Genomic DNA, 19,321 nt, shown 5'->3' on the forward strand with positions numbered 1-19,321 from the left:
AACTCACTCACGGCCACCCATATGCATTTCATGACGGCAAATGTATTCATTTTATTAAAAAGTTACACCGGTTCACCACTGTGCCATTTCTACTAACTCTATTTCTTCACTTGGCTACCGTACAAAACCTTATCAGCAAATGCCACGTTTCTACATTCATGTTACCTCGCCCTGTTCTCTATCTAGCCACATACAAACAATTACTACGTATGTACGTTCTGCAACTCCCCATTAAAACATTACATTTAAAATCATGACTCACTCATAAGTATAACTACTACGACTGAACATGAGAAAAGCACATCAGTGCAATAGACTTCATGTTACTTAACCCTCCACATTAATGACTAATGCTTTATACAGACTGTTATATATACGATTTGACAGGGATACTAAGCTCGCTCATGGTCACTTCATTTACTTCGCACTATAGTCTGTGATCATGTCAACCTTCACCTACATGCCCATTCTGCTAAAAACACATTGTTTCAACTACGAAATTTCATCATTTCATCCTAATTTCTCTCACACTCTTGTTATTTTCTCATATGCAAAGCCTGCTGGGACATATGCGTCTGCTCCTATTCTCCACTATCAAGTTTTCCGGTTCTAGCTTAGCAAAACAGCGAACAGGGTTCCCACCTGCAGATAAGCCTATCAAAATGCCTTATAAACCTTACAAACACTAAAAGTGCATCTCCTCGAAATAACAGACAACGGAGTGGGACAGCAGGGTACACAACTTGCGACCTAGGCAGCTCTAATTCTACGGGCTTGCTGATTCTTTTCTCAATCAAAGCTCATTGGATGGCCGTCAAATTCGTGAGTACATACACTGGCCATATTTCACCTGCGTTTCTGTTGCGTTTACACTTACGCCACCGCACCCTTTGTCACAGCCACTGTTTTACATATATAGCAAACTGAAACTGCTAAACAGTACACGCTCATCAGACTGTACAAATTCACACAAGGATAGCCATAATCCACAACCGTTTCTTACAGGGTCACTTCGCATTTCTCATTCTCATAATAAAACGCTTTGCAAAAAGAAATGATATCTCATAAAAAACACGTTTTCAACGTACAAAAATGCCAAGTTACTCAAAAGTATTGATATCAAAATGATGCCAAGTTACGGTACTACAAACAATATAGGCTATCTTGCCTCACCAAAATTACATAAGATGTATTTCAAAGCAATGCTACCCAATATTTCCTCAATTCTTTCAAGTCACTTGGCCCTGTGTTTTGTAATCTTACCATTTTACAATGTCATGCAAACTTTGTGTCAGATCAAAGAGTCAAATATTTCGAATTACCTCATGGAACACATTGAAATTCATGTACAAAACTGCTGCTGAGTAACTACAGGAAGCATATTTCTCCAGAAAACATTTTATACTTATAGTTTATACTTGCTTCTGAACTGAATTTGAGTACATGTACAAGTTATTGTATATTTGCTACGTACAATATTACATTACATTATAGGCATTTAGCAGACGCTCTTATCCAGAGCGACGTACAACAAATGCATAGGTTCATGATGTAGAGGTGCAAAAGAAACACTAGAGTGAAGTAAGGATCGTAGTGCCAGAAGTGACCACATCAATCAGGACTCCAACCCTGTAGAGTAAGCTTGTTCAGCAAGCAAGAATCCTACCAAGTACAAACTAGCACTGGAATCACATCTAATCACACCTAATCAGACAAAAACAATCCTGCCAGATAGGATAATATGATTATGTTAGTGTAACTAGGTACAGTGAGCTAAACTATAGGCTAGGGAGGGGTGGGGAGAGGTGCAGCCTGAAGAGATGAGTCTTCAGTCTGCGTTTGAAGGTGGTGAGATTCTCTGCTGTTCTGACCGTCACGGGGAGGTCATTCCATCAGCGAGGGGCCAGGACAGACAGCAGACGGGAGCGGGAAGTACAGACGCGAAGAGGGGGAGGTGCCAAGCGTCCAGAGGTGGCAGAACGGAGAGGTCTGGCTGGTGTGTAGGGTCTGATGATCCTCTGAATGTACCCTGGTGCTGACCCCTTAGCTGCCTGGTATGCAAGCACCAAGGTCTTAAATTTGATGCGAGCCATAACAGGCAGCCAGTGGAGGTCAGTGAGCAGGGGGGTGACATGGGAATGTCTGGGGAGGTTGTAGACCAGACGTGCTGCAGCATTCTGGATGAGCTGCAGGGGTCTGATGGTGGATGTTGGCAGACCAGCCAGTAGTGAGTTGCAGTAGTCCAGGCGGGACAGGACCATCGCTTGAACCAGGAGCTGGGTTGCGTAGGTGGTGAGGAAGGGGCGGATTCTCCAGATGTTGTACAGGAAGAACCTGCATGTTCGACTCACCGCCGTGATGTTCTGGGAGAGGGACAGTCTGTTGTCCATCACCACTCCAAGGTTTTTTGCAGTGGGTGATGACACCACAGTGTCCCCTAGGGAAATAGAAAAGTCGAGAAGGTTAGAGGATGGAGCAGGGATGAAGATCATCTCCGTCTTACCTGGGTTCAGCTTAAGATGGTGGTTATCCATCCAGCTCTGGATGTCCCTCAGGCAAGCAGAGACCTGAGTGTCAGAGGGCGGGAAGGAGAGAAAGAGTTGGGTGTCATCGGCATAACAATGATAGGACAACCCATGGGCAGAGATTACAGGACCAAGAGATTGGGTGTACAGGGAGAATAGGAGGGGACCAAGGACAGAGCCCTGGGGAACTCCTGTGGCAAGGGGGCGAGGTGCTGATACTGCACCAGCCCAGGTGACTTGGAAGGAGCGACCGGAGAGGTAGGACTCAATCCAGTCTAGTGCTGTGCCACAGATCCCCATAGCTGCCAGGGAGGACAGGAGGATGGGGTGGTTGATGGTGTCAAAGGCAGCAGAAAGGTCTAGGAGGATCAGGACAGATGAATGGGAGGCTGCTTGTGCGGCGTGAAGCGACTCATTGACTGAGAGGAGTGCGGTCTCTGTCGAGTGGCCAGGTCTGAAGCCAGACTGGTAAGGGTCTAGGAGGTTGTTCAGGGAGAGAAAAGTGGAGAGTTGATTAGAAGCAGCTCGTTCAATTGTTTGGGATAGGAAAGGGAGATGGGAGACAGGGCGGTAGTTCTGGATAACAGAGGGATCCAGAGTGGGCTTTTTCAGCAGTGGGGTGATGTGGGCCAGCTTGAAAGAAGAGGGGAAACATCCAGAAGACAAGGAGGAGTTCACGAGGGAGGTGACATATGGGAGGATGTCAGGTGTGATAGTCTGAAGGAGAGAGGAAGGGATGGGGTCAAGAGCACAGGTGGTAGGGCGGTGGGACAGTAGGAGCTGGGAAACAGTCAGTGAGGGGAGAGAAAGTGGAGAAACAAGGGGAGGGAACAGAGATGGGGGAGTGGGGAAGGGTGGTGGTGGACGTGAAGGAGCTGCGGATGTCTGCAATTTTCTCATCGAAGAAAACTGCAAAGTCATCTGCAGCGAGGGAGGACTGAGGTGGGGAAGGAGTGCTGAGGAGAGAGGAGAAAATGGAGAACAGCAGAAAGCTCTAACAGCTGGGTTAGAGGCAGATTTATGAATTTTTGTTTGATAATAATTAATTTTGGCAGAGGTTACAGCGGTAGAAATGTAGCTAGCATAGACTGGTAGGCAGACAGGTCGGATTGAGCCATGGATTTCCTCCACTTCCTCTCCGCTGCACGTAGGCTGGCCCGGTTGGTTCGGAGGGGGTCAGACATCCACGGACTGGGAGGGGACGAGCGTGCCTGCCTGGAGACTAGAGGACAGAGAGAGTCAAGTGCTGAGGAGAGCGAGGAAGACAGAGTGGAGGATGCAGAGTCAGTGGGAAGGTTGGAGAAGGATTCAAGAGTGGGGAGTGAAGCAGTGACACTGGAAGCGAGAGAGGAGGGAGAGAGGGAGCGGAGATTACGGCGGACCATGACAGTAGGAGTGGATGGAGGGGAGGGAGGAGGAAATTAAGTGGTGGTCAGACTGGTGCAGAGGGGTCACTGTGGGATTGGAAGAGGAGCAATTCCTCAGGATGACCAGGTCTAGGAGATTGCCAGCTTTGTGTGTTGGTGGGGAGTGCATTAGGGAGAGATCGAATGAGTGAAGTAGAGGCAGGAAGGCTGCGGAGTGGGAGGCATCAAGGTGGATGTTGAAGTCTCCCAGGAGGATCAGTGGGGTGCCATCCTCTGGGAAGGAGCTCAGCAGGGTGTCGAGCTCATCAAGGAAGCTTCCCAGGGGCCCTGGAGGGCGATAGATAACTACAATATACAAGTTAACAGGATAGGTGATTGAGACAGAGTGGTATTCAAAGGTAGAGATGGAGAGGTGAGAGAGGGGGAGAACAGAGAATTTCCAGGAGGGAGAGATCAGCAAACCTGTGCCCCCACCACGGCCAGATGGGCGGGGGGTGTGAGAGAAGGAGAAGGAGGAGGAGAGGGCTGCAGGGGTTGCAGTGTTGCCTGGTGTGATCCAGGTCTCTGTGAGGGCAAGGAAATGTAAAGAGAGGAGGGACGCGTAGGCTGAAATGAAGTCAGCCTTCCGCGTAGCAGACTGGCAGTTCCATAGCCCTCCTGCGACCGTGAAGTTGTCACAGGGGGTCAATGAGGGATAGCGAAGGTTGGAGAGGTTCCGTCGCCGCGGGGGGCCTCGCCTGCAGAAGCGAGTTCTGTAGGGTAGAGAACAGGTTGGGATGGGATGGACACATAGCATAGCAGTGAGGACAGGGAGTAGAGAGAGGAAGGGTGATGGTAGAAGATAGAGATGCAATGACACAAACTGGGAGGGAGCGATGCTAGTGTCGCTCCAAGCCACACTACAAGCCCTAATTAGCAAATGAAAAGCAGCTGGTGACTAAGCAATTGCCCCACAAACCAGCAGCTAACTAGCTCCACACAATACCTGCTTGATGCAGTCAGTTAGAGCAAATGAGGCTAATAAGATACTACACTTCAAACTACACTTCACAGACAAACACCAAAACTAATGCTGGGCAAACTACAAAACAGGTAGAAGTCTAATCTAGCTACACTAATGGCAAAAAACAGATACTTAGCCCGCTCTAGGAGAACTTCTGCGGGTCCTGCACAGCTGAATCCTAATTGCACTTACAATACATACTGCATGTAAAATACATATTGTACATACATACATAGAGAACTTCTTTATCCCAATGGGGACATTTCCCTCCCAGCATGTTACATTCACATTAACGAACACACACTTATACCAAGAAACATACTATCATTCACACAACAGAAAGCCTGGGCAGCGAAATACATACATACCAATACAAATTGGACATATACACGCCTATTCAATCAATCTTGACTGTGAGAGAGCCATCCACACATATGTTTGGCCTGTCCATGTAGTGCATGCTTATACACACAGGGCCAAGTGACTTGAAAGAATTGAGGAAATATTGGGTAGCATTGCTTTGAAATATGTAAATGAAATATCTTATGTAATTTCGGTGAGGCAAGATAGCCTATATTGTTTGTAGTACCATAACTTGGCGTCATTTTGATATCAATACTTTTGAGTTACTTGGCATTTTTGTATGTTGAAAACGTGTTTTTTATGAGATAGAAAGAACTTCACTGGACTTAAAGGTTTTGTTACATAACTAACACCCAATGAACCCTGCCCATTGATAACCTGGCGTTTAGCCAAGGGGGAGAGCAAGCCAATTTCAGCACAGGCTTTTATTTGTTTTTTCTTTTTTTGTTTTCTGCAATAATCCTTTGAAAGTATTTCTGGGCCATTCGTGAATGTAAAACAGTAATAAAATGACATATCCGCAAAGGATTCACAGATTGTTGTGCAGATAACTAAAAGCAGTGAATTGTTGCAATGGATTATCCAAGACATCCCAAAACCTTTCCAAATTGCACATTTTAGATAACGTTTTGAACAGGTTATCTACACTACAAAAGAAGTGTAGGAGGAGTAGCGTACAGGATGTTGACTTGATGTGGAATAAGAAGAAATAATAAGGAGAAGACTAAATTCACTTCAGTAAACTTACATGCCCACCAGTAGGGCTCTCACATGGTCTAGAGCACACTCTCCAAACCAATCGGAATTTTCTAAATATGGAAATAATGCCTCTAATTGAGATTTGCTTTTTCAAGCTCTTCAATTACTGTTATCACAGGGCAAAAGCCTTTTCTTCAAATCACCATAATTATGAATTCTTTTCATAGTACAATGCTAAGCTGTTTTGAGAGCGAGCTCGGTTCAGTCTGCATGCACTCTCTGCTTGTCAGCACAATCTGCATTACACACAGGGAGTGGAGGCAGAAACGCACTTAGGTTACTAGCAAATGGCAGGACCCACAGACAGCAACGAGGGCTCATTTGACAGGTCAATCACTTCATTTTTATTTGTATAGCGCTTTTAACAATGGAGCTTCGTCACAAATCAGCTTTACAGAGATCCGGCCCCCAAAGAATAAGCCTAGGGCAACAGTGGCAAGGATAAATTCCCTGACTGATAACAGGAAGAAACCTTGAGCAGAACCGGACTCAGAGGGGGAACCCATCTGCCGCCGGCAGGCACCGGTTTGTTATGGGAATGGCTTACATGAAAACAGATAAATTATAACATATATAATTTATCTGTTTTATAATATAATAACAGCCAATCCAGTATTAATTAAGTCCAAGCAAAGGTGACTCCGGTCACATAGAGAGATGGGCAGGAACACCGATGGGTGGCAGGGTCAGACAGGGGGACAGGCTTGGTGCCACAGCTGAATCAACAGTGGCAGGAGGCGGGGGTGCCCAGCTGGTCTAGCTGGTATAGGGCTAGAGCTGCGGGCAGGTGCCCAGAGCCGAGGAAGACGAAAAGAAAATTTTTTAGGGGGTTCAAATGATAGATTTGCAAGCAGAGCAGAAGAGACAGAGGTGCCGTCGTGCGATAAAGAAAACCCCAGCAGAATAAGGCTATGGCAGCATAGCTAAGGGAAACAGTGGCAGGGGCCAACACAGCCATGAGGGCAGGCTTGAGACAGTCCTCACCAGACCATGACCGGTTCAGCTTAACACAGCACTACCAATGATGATCCAGTGACAGCACTAACCGCTCAGTCCACCAGAGACTCTATAGCTATGCCCATCACCCACTCCTGCCCCTCAAATATAGGAGAGACTAAAAAGGTACATTTTGGGCCTAGCTTTAAATAAGGTGATAGTGTCTGCGCCCCGAACATGGGCAGGTGACAGTCTTGTTTAATTCATTCTGTAACTTGACTGACTTATAAGTAAAATCGCTGTTCAGATAACCAAATGCCTGCTGAACAAAATAGTATACGTAAAGACAGCATCGGGTGGTCAGATATGCCGGCCAAGTTTCAGGTGGATGCTTGACAGATTGAGTTGAAAATGGCACCTGAACTGGCTAACAGTCTTAGCTTGAATATGAGCAAGGGCATTTGGGATTACAGAAACTCTTACATTGACAAAAGAGCCATAAAGATGCAAGTATTGGATATACCAAAAGTGACTGCAGTGTAAGTACATTACATATGGAATTTAAAACGTTTTTCTGAATGATTGTTTTGGTGATCTGAGGTGCTGTTCTGACAGCTTAAATGGAATACATTTTTCATGCAAAAATAAGAAAGGCAAAGTAATTATGGAAAGTATAAAAAACATGTTTTATGATGTGGGTTAGTGTGCAATAAGTGATTGGGGGATGGGGAGGCTCCTTTCATTTTACTGACATTTATTGCCATTAGCGCTGATAAGGGAACGAGTGGTGTTGTTGGCCAAAAAGGAGGCTGTTGCAGCCGTTGAGCTTGAATTTGTGACGTGTTTGTAGCCCCTTTTTAATAAATTGCAAATCTTTACTTTATCCTCATTCTGTGGGCGCTGCTGCCCATACCACTAGGGGGCAGGAGGGAAATATACCTTTCAGTGTCACTGTCACCTTTCAGGTGTATGTGGGGTTTATTATGTCATCGCCAGATGTGCAGTGACATAGAGCTGTGGTAAGAAGATGAATTTAACTGGAAGCTCTGTCTCTGTGTTTTGTTCACAGGGTCCAGGTAGAAAGAGCAGGGTCACCTGCACCCAGCTGTCTGTCTATGAAGAGTGATCATTCAATGGATCATCCATGCAATTTCAGAGGAGAGTTCCCCGGTGATCAAAGGTAATTAAATAGGCTTAAATTGACACTACTGTTTAACCCCTTTACCCCAAGCATTTAAAATGGCAATTTCCACCTGGTTTGCTGTGCTCTTAAAGGTCCAGGAAACTAGATTGTTGTTATATTCCCCAGAATTTACGACAGATTTTCTTCTTAATGCTTATTTCACGTTTTTAACCGAATTTTGAACCATTGAATTGTAATAGACACGGTCAGATTATTGCAACCTGTTTAGCTGACATGGGCAGGTTGGGTGTGTATCCTGCGCTCATTAACATTCATACCTGTAAGACACATCATACAGTATGTAAACCGTTTCTCATTGCTAGCTAGGTCAGAGCTGGTTAGAGCAGATTGTCCCATGCAGTACCCAACAAAATGAAAGAAAGCAACATAAACTAGGCGCTCGCATCGTATGATTAAACCTGAAGATTATTCAACTTGTAATAGCATTGTAACACTGAGCTACTGTACACTAACATTACACTCGATAGCGGTCTCAAATTCTGGACATTGCACCCAAATAAAGACAGGCTTTGATTCCACATGTCTTAGCTTGAAAACGTTTTAATTGTCGCTAGCTAATGGTAGGCATCCTTACCGATCCAGCACGTTCTGCAAAAAGTTCTTTTGTTCAGAGAAAATGGGCAATGCAAATACTAACTGCACTGGTTATTGTAATACTGGAGTGTCTGTGGGCTCCAGAATTAAAACCCATTTCTTGTAGGTCGCTTCATTTTTGGCAAAACAAAAGAATGTATTGCTTTCTCCACATCCAGAGGAGGGGCAGCGCTTAGGAATTTTCAATTTAGCTTGCCTAGCGTGCACAAAAGTGGCAAGAGCATTATTTACACATTACATGTAGAAAGAATTTCACTGGACTTAAGGGTTTTGTTACATAACTAACACCCAATGAACCCTGCCCATTGAAAACCTGGCGTGTAACCAAGGGGGAGAGCAAGCCAATTTCGGCACAGGCTTTTATTTGTTTTTTCTTTTTTTGTTTTCTGCAATAATCCTTTGAAAGTATTTCTGGGCCATTCGTGAATGTAAAACAGTAATAAAGTCAGAGTGTCAAAGTCAAAGTGTTTTTATTTGTCAAGTGCACAGTATAACACAGGTCATTCTGAGCAAAGAAATTCTTGTGACATGGCAGGCAGCAACTACGTAGAAGCAAGAGCAAAATATCGAAAATATCTAAAATATATCAAGAAATATCACACATAATAAAAATACACATAATATTAAACATAGTGTTAAATATTAACAGCAAATAAGTACCAGCCTGTACAGATGGGGGATATGGACAGTGGGAATAGGAGTATTTAATATTTAAATATTAACCATATATAAATTGCAGGAGTGCTGATGAATATGTGCATAAGATTGTACATTGAACGTACATAGCATACACAGGAGGACATGTGATCAATGTGATCCCAGAGATTAATGTTGCTGGTTGAGAAGCCTGATGGCCTGAGGGAAAAAACTGTTTGTGAGTCTGGTCGTCCGTGCCCGGATGCTCCGGAAGCGTCTGCCAGACGGCAGCAGTGAGAACAGACCATAGCCTGGGTGGCTGAAGTCTTTTATGATTTTCTGTGCTTTCCTGAGGCATCGTGTGTGGTAGATGCCTTGCACAGATGGGAGGTGGCAGCCAATGATGCGCTCCGCTGTCTTCACCACCCTCTGGAGGGCTTTGTGGTCAGCAGCGGAGCAGCTGCCGTACCAGGCAGTAATGCAGCCAGTGAGGATGCTCTCGATGGTGCACCTGTAGAAATTGATGAGGGTCTTAGCAGACATTCCAAACTTCTTGAGTCTCCTCAGGAAGTATAGGCGCTTTGGGCAGTTTTCACTGCTGCGTCTGATTGCCTGGACCAGGTGAGGTTATCATTTATGACCACACCGAGGAACTTGAAGCAGGAGACTCTCTCCACTTCAGCTCCGTCGATGTGAATGGGGGCGTGACCCCCCCCCTGTCGCTTCCTGAAGTCCACGATCATCTCCTTAGTCTTGCAGACGTTGAGGGAGAGGTTATTGTCCTGGCACCATGTTGCCAAGACACTGACCTCTCTGTAGGCGGTCTCATCGTTGTTGGAGATGAGACCCAGGATGGTGGTGTCGTCTGCAAACTTGAAGATGGCATTGGAGCTGCGTGTGGCCACACAGTCATGCGTGAACAGGGCGTACAGGAGGGACTGAGTACGCAGCCCTGAGGGGCTCCGGTGCTCAGGGTCAGTGCAGAAGAGGTGAGGTTACCCATTCTCACCACCTGGGGTCTGCCCGTCAGGAAGTCCAGGATCCAGTTGCAGAGGGAGGTGTTCAGACCCAGGTTCCTGAGCTTGGGAACGAGCTTAGCAGGCACAATTGTGTTGAATGCTGAGCTGTAGTCTATAAACAGCATCCTCACATAGGTGTCTCCTTTATCCAGGTGGGAGAGGGCGGTGTGCACTGTCAGTGCGATGGCGTCGTTTGTAGATCTGTAGGGGCGGTAAGCGAATTGGAGGGGGTCCAAGGTGTCAGGAAGAAGGGAGCAGATGTGGGTCCTGACTAGCCGCTCGAAGCACTTCATGATGATGGAGGTCAGTGCTACAGGGCGGTAGTCATTCCAGCAGGAGATGGCAGGTTTCTTAGGTACAGGAACAATGATGGTCTGTTTGAAGCAGGTGGGGACTGCAGACTGGTTCAGGGAGAGGTTGAATATAGAGGTGAATACCTCCGCTAGCTGGTCGGCACACGCGCTGAGGACACAATGACAATAATACAATGACACATCAGCAAAGAATTCACAGATTGTTGTGCAGATAACTAAAAGCAGTGAAATGTTGCAATGGATTTTCCAAGACATCCCAAAACCTTTCCAAATTGCACATTTTAGATAACGTTTTGAACAGGTTATCTACACTACAAAAGAAGTTTTCTGCTCTCAAAATCACATATTTTGAATAAATAACTGAGGTGAACATGTTTTTGGGAGTTAATTTCTTACAACAGTTAACATTATGCTGAATGTTGAAATACAAATGTTACAGTAGCTGGCAGGAATTAGCAGAAATTATAACAGAAAACTAATATTAGTTTGAGTTGAACTTGCTTTGCTGCTGCTGCTGCCATTACTCACTTTGCTAGAGATTTCATCCATTAGAAGCTTTGCAAAAGAAAGAGACGTCTGTATCTGTCGCTGCTGCAGCGGCTGATTGCAATGTCAGCTGCAAGTTTGTTGTTTACGTTCCGAACATTCCACTAGTGTTAATTAATGGGAAATGTTCTTGGTAAACATGAATAAAATATAAATAAAAATGGTAAATATCTCAAAAATATTTGCAGTACTGACAAGAAAAGCACAAGCAACTAGGTGAAGCTACGAGATAAAAAAGGTAGGTGTTGCTGAAAAACTGTAGGAGGAGTAGCGTACAGGATGTTGACTTGATGTGAATAAGAAGAAATAATAAGGAGAACACTACATTCACTTCAGTAAACTTACATGCCCACCAGTAGGGCTCTCACATGGTCTAGAGCACACTCTCCAAACCAATCGGAACTTTCTAAATATAGAAATAATGCCTCTAATTGAGAGTTGCTTTTCAAGCTCTTCAATTACTGTTATCATAGTGCAAAACCTTTCTTGATCCACCATAGTTATGAATTAATTTCATAGTACAATGCTAAGCTGTTTTGAGAGCGAGCTCGGTTCAGTCTGCATGCACTCTCTGCTTGTCAGCACAATCTGCATTACACACAGGGAGTGGAGGCAGATACGCACTTAGGTTACTAGCAAATGGCAGGACCCACAGTCAGCAACGAGGGCTCATTTGACAGGTCAATCACTTCATTTTTATTTGTATAGCGCTTTTAACAATGGAGCTTCGTCACAAATCAGCTTTACAGAGATCCGGCCCCCAAAGAATAAGCCTAGGGCAACAGTGGCAAGGATAAACTCCTGACTGATAACAGGAAGAAACCTTGAGCAGAACCGACTCAGAGGGGAACCCATCTGCCGCCGGCAGGCACCAGTTTGTTATGGGAATGGCTTACATGAAAACAGATAAATTATAACATATATAATTTATCTGTTTTATAATATAATAACAGCCAATCCAGTATTAATTAAGTCCAAGCAAAGGTGACTCCGGTCACATAGAGAGATGGGCAGGAACACCGATGGGTGGCAGGGTCAGACAGGGGGACAGGCTTGGTGCTACATCAACAGCTGAATCAACAGTGGCAGGAGGCGGGGGTGCCCAGCTGGTCTAGCTGGTATAGGGCTAGAGCTGCGGGCAGGTGCCCAGAGCCGAGGAAGACAAAAAGAAAAATTGTTAGCGGGTTCAAATGATAGATTTGCAAGCAGAGCAGAAGAGACAGAGGTGCCGTCGTGCGATAAAGAAAACCCCAGCAGAATAAGGCTATGGCAGCATAGCTAAGGAAACAGTGGCAGGGCCAACGCAGCCATGAGGGCAGGCTTGAGACAGTCCTCACCAGACCATGACCGGTTCAGCTTAACACAGCACTACCAATGATGATCCAGTGACAGCACTAACCGCTCAGTCCACCGGAGACTCTATAGCTATGCCCATCACCCACTCCTGCCCCTCAAATATAGGAGACTAAAAAGGTACGTTTTGAGCCTAGCTTTAAATAAGGTGATAGTGTCTGCCCCAAACATGGGCAGGTGACAGTCTTGTTTAATTCATTCTGTAACTTGACTGACTTATAAGTAAAATCGCTGTTCAGATAACCAAATGCCTGCTGAACAAAATAGTATACGTAAAGACAGCATCGGGTGGTCAGATATGCCGCCAAGTTTCAGGTGGATGCTTGACAGATTGAGCTGAAAATGGCACCTGAACTGGCTAACAGTCTTAGCTTGAATATGAGCAGGGCATTTCGGATTACAGAAACTCTTACATTGACAAAGAGCCATAAAGATGCAATTATTGGGTATGCCAAAAGTGACTGCAGAGTAAGTACATTACATATGGAATTTTGTTTTTGCGATCAAATTTTTTATTGATTTTGATATAATCATTAGCATCAGCAATACATCATCAAAATGGTTTATGGTCTAAGTAGAGTCGAAAAAAAATTCTAAAAACTTTTCTGCTACTCCACATAGATCATAAACCCTTGAATATATAAATGAAATCTATGAGAAATGTAAATGCTATAGTCCTTTTTATCCAGAAAAACCGCAGTTCACTTGTAGGCTATTTGTTTTCAGGCCAGTCTTGCCTGGTCCAATATTTTTGCCCCAGATTCCTCTATCGTTTTTATTTTATTTTAGCCTCTATAGCAGAGAGCTTTATTAAAAGAATTATCAGGATCTATTTCCCAATGGACATGGCTAGGCATGGTGTTGCTGGTGGTTACGCAGGAGCTACTGGGATAGATCCTATAGAAACAGAAGTGCCAGAAGGTTAATGCAGTAAGAAGTTTCAGGCGTCATGCAAAGTCGCTGCGAAGGCCCCGAGGGGGCCGCCCACACCAAACTGTGGAGTTTGCCCGCACTGCTATGGCTCCATTCAATATTGATAATACTTGAACTTTTACATCAGGTCCCAGTGATGATGACAGGGCTTGTCCTGATTCTCTGGGAGTGGTGCAAAGCACCCATCCCCTACTGTGGAAAACTGCTCCTGGGGGAAAGCTACCTGTTTATGGCCGTCACTGATGACATACTGAACGCTTGTGTTGTCCTCCTGGCAGAGCCCTATTACCGACAGGGACCCCTCCCGGGCCCTCACCCATGGTGGCATTTTCTGGTTAGCTATGACTGCAGCTCTCACCCAGCCCGGCACCCGGGATGCGAGCCGGTCTCCTATCAGGGTTGCCACGCCCTCTGAACTGCATTCGGCCGATAACACACCTCCCTCTCTGCGGGTGCAAACGTTCTCCCGAGCAGTGCTTTGTCAAACAATTGGATACTTTCTAACACATGATGGAGCATAACAGACACAGCTTCTCCAGTATCCTGTGTAGCAGAAGCTAGATGGCATGTAGTCTGGTTAGAAAGAAGTCCCTGCTTTGCCACCAACACCGTACCATCTGCTACCAAATTTTCAGCCCAGGCCCCATTGTTAGAATTTATAGGCATAGAAATTGCGCTTGCTGCTGACCCTGTGACCCTCCTCATTCAGCAGCATCAGACACCAAGTGCCTGTGTTCTCTGTGTGCTGCAGGATTGTAACAGGCAGATAACTTTGCAACATATCAGACACGTAACATCTGAATTGATTTTTCTACATGATCATATACAGAATCAACAAAGGGAGTGTTGGACTGATACTCCTACCAGGGCTGGGAGGGGTCTCCTTCGGGACCAGACCAAACTTGGGGCCGGCATACAATTTTGGACGAGAGCCTGGCTTCCCTGGAGGAAAACATCTGATGGTCAGCTCTCCTTGTGAGTGGATAGCGAATTTATGAATTGCTTCCACTGAGGGGCAGCCATCTTCCTACCGTCCCGCTTCTGTCTTTACCCAGTTTTCCCCATATATCTCATTGTAACTTAATGCAATCTCCCAGCCCATACCAGTATCAACCCACACCCTTGAATTTTTCCACACTAATACACCAGTAACATTTCTCATAACAACATTGCAACAGGAGTGATGCACCATTTTGTTATGTTTCTAATAACCACATTTATGACAATAAGCAATACCACACATATCCTTGAGACACCAGAAAGATCCCCATCCAATGTGATTGAAGTCGCGGTCCCACGTGCAACTGCACCCGTCGGCACTAACGCATACTCTGATGTCTGGAATCAGTGTGTCTTCAACACAGAGACTCGCAACAACGAACAGGCTCCCTAGGATGCCATAGGGTAGGCGGGGATTATTGTGCCCCATGTTGAGCCTCACCCTTGTATTTTTTCAAACGTGACAAATGAACCCACCCTGGAATCCTAGAGACTCAGGCTGCTGATGGTGTGGTCAACAGAACTGTGTATGGTCCAGTCCAGTTAGGTTCAAGTTAATTTTTCTGGAAAGCTTTTACCAGAACCTGGTCCACCGGATTCATCCGGCACTCTTCACCTTTCTCTTCTGCAGCATCTGGCTCTGCCCTGGGATCCTGTGGAACACACTGTGACAGGAGCCTGCAGTACTCTCTAACTTATCTCCCATAACATGCAACTCCCCCCTGTGAGGCATAAATCCCTGGAGTCCTCATGGGGCGGCCTGTCAGAACCTCAATGGGAGAAAGTTCATTAGGGTTAATTAGTCCTGCTCTCATGGAGAGAAGCACAGCTAGTAGCTGTGTCACCCAATCCTTCCCTCGTAGAATTGTTTAGTTAGTTTATTCTTCAGTGTTCAGTTGGCCCTATATAATCAATTTGCAACTGTGCAAAAAACCTGGTTCAATCTTGGCTGTTTCATTTTAGTCTTAAGGGTGGGCCCTGGATTACATCGTGCACATGTGATACATCTCCAAACATATTTGTGACTGTTTACCCCTAGCTTAGGGTGCCACCAGGTTTGCCCCATCTGGTGTCGCATGCACCTTATCCAATTATGTCCCAAGGAATGATACACTTCTATCATTAATGAATAAGGCAGGATTACTGTGTTCCCTAGAGCCCTCCAAATATTGTTGTGAGGGAGTCCGGCGGCAGTTGGAGCAGCAAAAGAGTGGCAGGAGACAAAAACTTCTGTTCACCCAGGTTTATTTACAGGAGACGTGCTTCAAACCCAGAACCGGTGCCAAATATGTACAGGTGACGACACAACAAAATATATATACAACAAATACCATAAACAAAACAAAAACAAGTAAACAAAACACAGTAGGCTATGCCTAGTAGGCCCTACTTGTTGAAATAAGCTGCGTGTCTAGATGACCATTCAGCACACACAGAAAATAGAAATTCCGCCCTAGGAGGACTTTTCCTCTGGCTTATAGAGCCCAAGCCCCTCCCCCGGCAATCCTATTACAAAAAAAAAAGTTTCTTCCCTTTATCATTATGTCTTATTGGGATGGCAGGTATGCCATCCCGCCTAGTTACGCCTTGGCGGGGCATGCCCCATACCTATACAGCACCGAGAGTTTGGCACTTTTCAGGGTTCCCCACAGAAATAACCACAAAGCCACAGACACTCAGCCCTTAAAAACATTAAATTCTGTACATTCTCACCCCATTTCAACAGACAGAATTCATAAACAATGTCATGTCCACACAATAAAGCCCCAAACTAAGGGGATTTTGTGTTTTCTCCTTCTTCTCATTCTTCTTCTCATTCTTCTTCTCCTTCTTCTTCTTCTTCTTATTTTTCCTGCCGCCTATCCCACTAACAACATGTCTCCCCATTGACATTTTACCGACACCAGCCAAATCTTCACCTACACGATCCAATCAAAACTCGCATACACACACAAAATACCCCTACGCCCGTGGCCTAGTGGGTAAGGTTACAGTCTTGGGAACACAGGGTTTCTCGGTTCAAGCCCAGCTAGGAATGTGTTTCTTTAACCTGCTTTTACCCTCACTGATAATTGTCTACTACTTCTCCATTATTACTTTTGCACCATATCTACCCGCCCGTTCACCGAACGTATACACTGCATTATGACGTACTGTCTGCATGTTCAGTTATTAACCGGCTACAATATTGCAAAGCCATATGGATTCAACGGGAGCTCTTCTGTGCTTACTGGCCTGTGTTCTTCTTTAAAACCACGGACAGGTTTGCTAATGATATTTCACGCATTGCATAGCTATGTCATGGTGCTGCACTAACAAAGTCACAGACTGGTAAACCTCCGGTTGAAAGATTGAATCCCGCCTCGCCCTCGGGCAGATACTTTACTCTTTTACACTAACGTTTTCTTACGCTTATATTTGCTTTACCAAAACTCGCTCACGGCCAACCATATGCATTCCATGACGGCAAATGTATTCCTTTTATTAAAAAGTTACACCAGTTCACCACTGCCATTTCTACTAACTATATTTCTTCACTTGGCTACCGTACAATACCTTCTTCTCTAATCTTGACTGTGAGAAAGCCATCCACACATATGTTTGGCCTGCCCATGTAGTGCATGCTTATACACATAGGGCCAAGTGACTTGAAAGAATTGAGGAAATATTGGGTAGCATTGCTTTGGAATACATCTTATTTAATTTTGGTGAGGCAAGATAGCCTATTTGTTTGTAGTACCGTAACTTGGCTCATTTTGATATCAATACTTTGAATCGCAGGCCTGGATTCTGAATGAATGAGTTGTAGACGGGTATGTCTTGTATGTGTGAGTAATTGCATATTTGTACGTTGAAAACGTGTTTTTATGAGATAAATTTTACTCACGCGAGGAGAAAGTGGCTGTTCGCGAGCGAGAGAAATACTTCGCGAACGAGGAGAATCAGCTGCGCCGCTCACTGTTTTACGCTCGGTGTTGAAATTTGCTGCGAAAGTGGTTTTGTGCTCGCACAGTGAATATCTGCTCGCGTGATTATTGGCATTGAATTGACACCATAAATATTGTCCATTATGTCAAGGGTGGGGGTGTTTTGTAGATGAGACTGCAGGGGGGGGGTGCATGTTAAATGAACGACCAGAGCGATAATGGTGGGCTGCGAAACTCATAGTTGCATAGTTGTCATGTATCGCTACTAATTAAACTAAAACAACGCTGCTTTCGTTTTTAACTCATACTTTGGTTGCAGTAGCACCGAATGTCTGAGTTTCATAATTTCGGCACGCCGGCGTGCCGACCACTAGGGGCTTTGCGCTAAGAGTTTAAATTTTGAGGAGAATTTGCCATGCCTTATGATCATTTTTCAATAGGATTTTATTATTGTATTTGTTTACATAGACAGTTTGGAGTTTTATTTGCGTACAGTGCAGTGATATTTCATCCACACCATTTCACATGTACATTAGTTCCTGTTCTCTTATACATACAGTACATGATGCAATGGTGAGACCATTAGATTTTGAGGAGAAAACAAAATGCATGACACTTATCTGATCTTTCCATATTACAGCATTAAAAAGACATGTGAGAACAGAACATAATTTAAAAAAATAATTTCACATTACCACCATTGTTCAATTTCTCTCAAGCCGTAGCATATTATGACCTTTGCAAACATGTAAGGAAGCCTGTGAAAACATTCAATCATATAACACAACCGATTTACGGTGGGCTGGAATTTTCAAATCGGGAGCTAACTTCAGTGTTGTTTTCTTGTAGTTCTCTTCATTTTTGGGAAAAGAAAAAAGTATATTGCTTTCCCTGCATCCAGAGAAGGGTCAATGCTTAGGCATTTTCAATTTAGCTTGCCTCACCTGCACAACAGTGGCAAGAGCATTATTTACATAGGTCACATGCCGTGATCACCCTGTTAGGGACAGAAGAGCTGGACACAGGGAGATGCGGGAATTTCAGATAACTCCAGAGTTTTATTTTCAATAGTGAGAGAGAGCATATTTAAACACAAACATGAAAGAAGCTTCGATCATCACCCTCACGTGATCTGGACAAAAACAATAAACTAAAATAACAAAGACCAAAATAAATGAAATTATACGAGCGCTTTTCAGCCTTTTCTCTGGTCTGTACGTGCTCTCTCTCACCGTCGTGGGGGATCCCGGTCTCAGACGCCTACTGTGGAAAGAAGCACACTTCTAAATCCTGGATTGATTCGTAACATCATCCAGGTGTGTGTCTGCTTAACCAGTAGGCGTGGTCCTCTAATTGCCCTGAATTCCTCCCGCAAAACGAGCCCTGCCACAACATATTTCATGTAGAAAGACTTTCTTGTTGAAAATGGCACCTGACCTAGCTAGCAGTCTTAGCTTGAATATGAGCCGAGGCATTTTGGATTACAGAAACTCTTACATACAGTTCAGGCCTTAAGGTTTACATACACCTAGGCTAAAGACATTCAAACTCTATTTTTCACAGCTGCACACATTTCATGTTACCATACACTTCCCATGTTAAGTCAGTTAGGGAATCTACTTCATTTCCATCTGAGGTCATTTCAGAATAATAGCTAAGAGACAGATTTATTTCAGCTTTTATGTAGTGTATCAGATTTTCAGTGGGTCAAATGTTTTACGTACACTTTGTTAGTATTTGGTGGCATTGGCTTTTAATTGTTTAACTTGAATCAAACGCTTGGGGTAGCCTACCACAAGCTTCTCACAATACTTTGCCGGAATTTTTGCCCATTCCTCCTGAC

At 44.6% G+C, this 19,321-nt stretch overlaps 1 protein-coding gene across 1 annotated transcript in view; it reads left to right on the forward strand.

Annotated features, from left to right (window-relative positions):
- LOC135246848 (protein NLRC3-like) overlaps positions 1–19,321 on the forward strand; it is a 50,382-nt gene that overhangs the window by 12,841 nt on the left and 18,220 nt on the right. The window contains exon 4 of the mRNA XM_064320125.1: positions 8,023–8,133. Within this exon, the coding sequence (XP_064176195.1) occupies positions 8,023–8,133 (111 nt within the window). The remainder of the gene's footprint in view (positions 1–8,022; positions 8,134–19,321) is intronic.

The sequence above is a fragment of the Anguilla rostrata genome, unplaced genomic scaffold (genome assembly GCF_018555375.3).
Source record: "Anguilla rostrata isolate EN2019 unplaced genomic scaffold, ASM1855537v3 scaf0948, whole genome shotgun sequence".
NCBI lineage: Eukaryota > Metazoa > Chordata > Actinopteri > Anguilliformes > Anguillidae > Anguilla > Anguilla rostrata.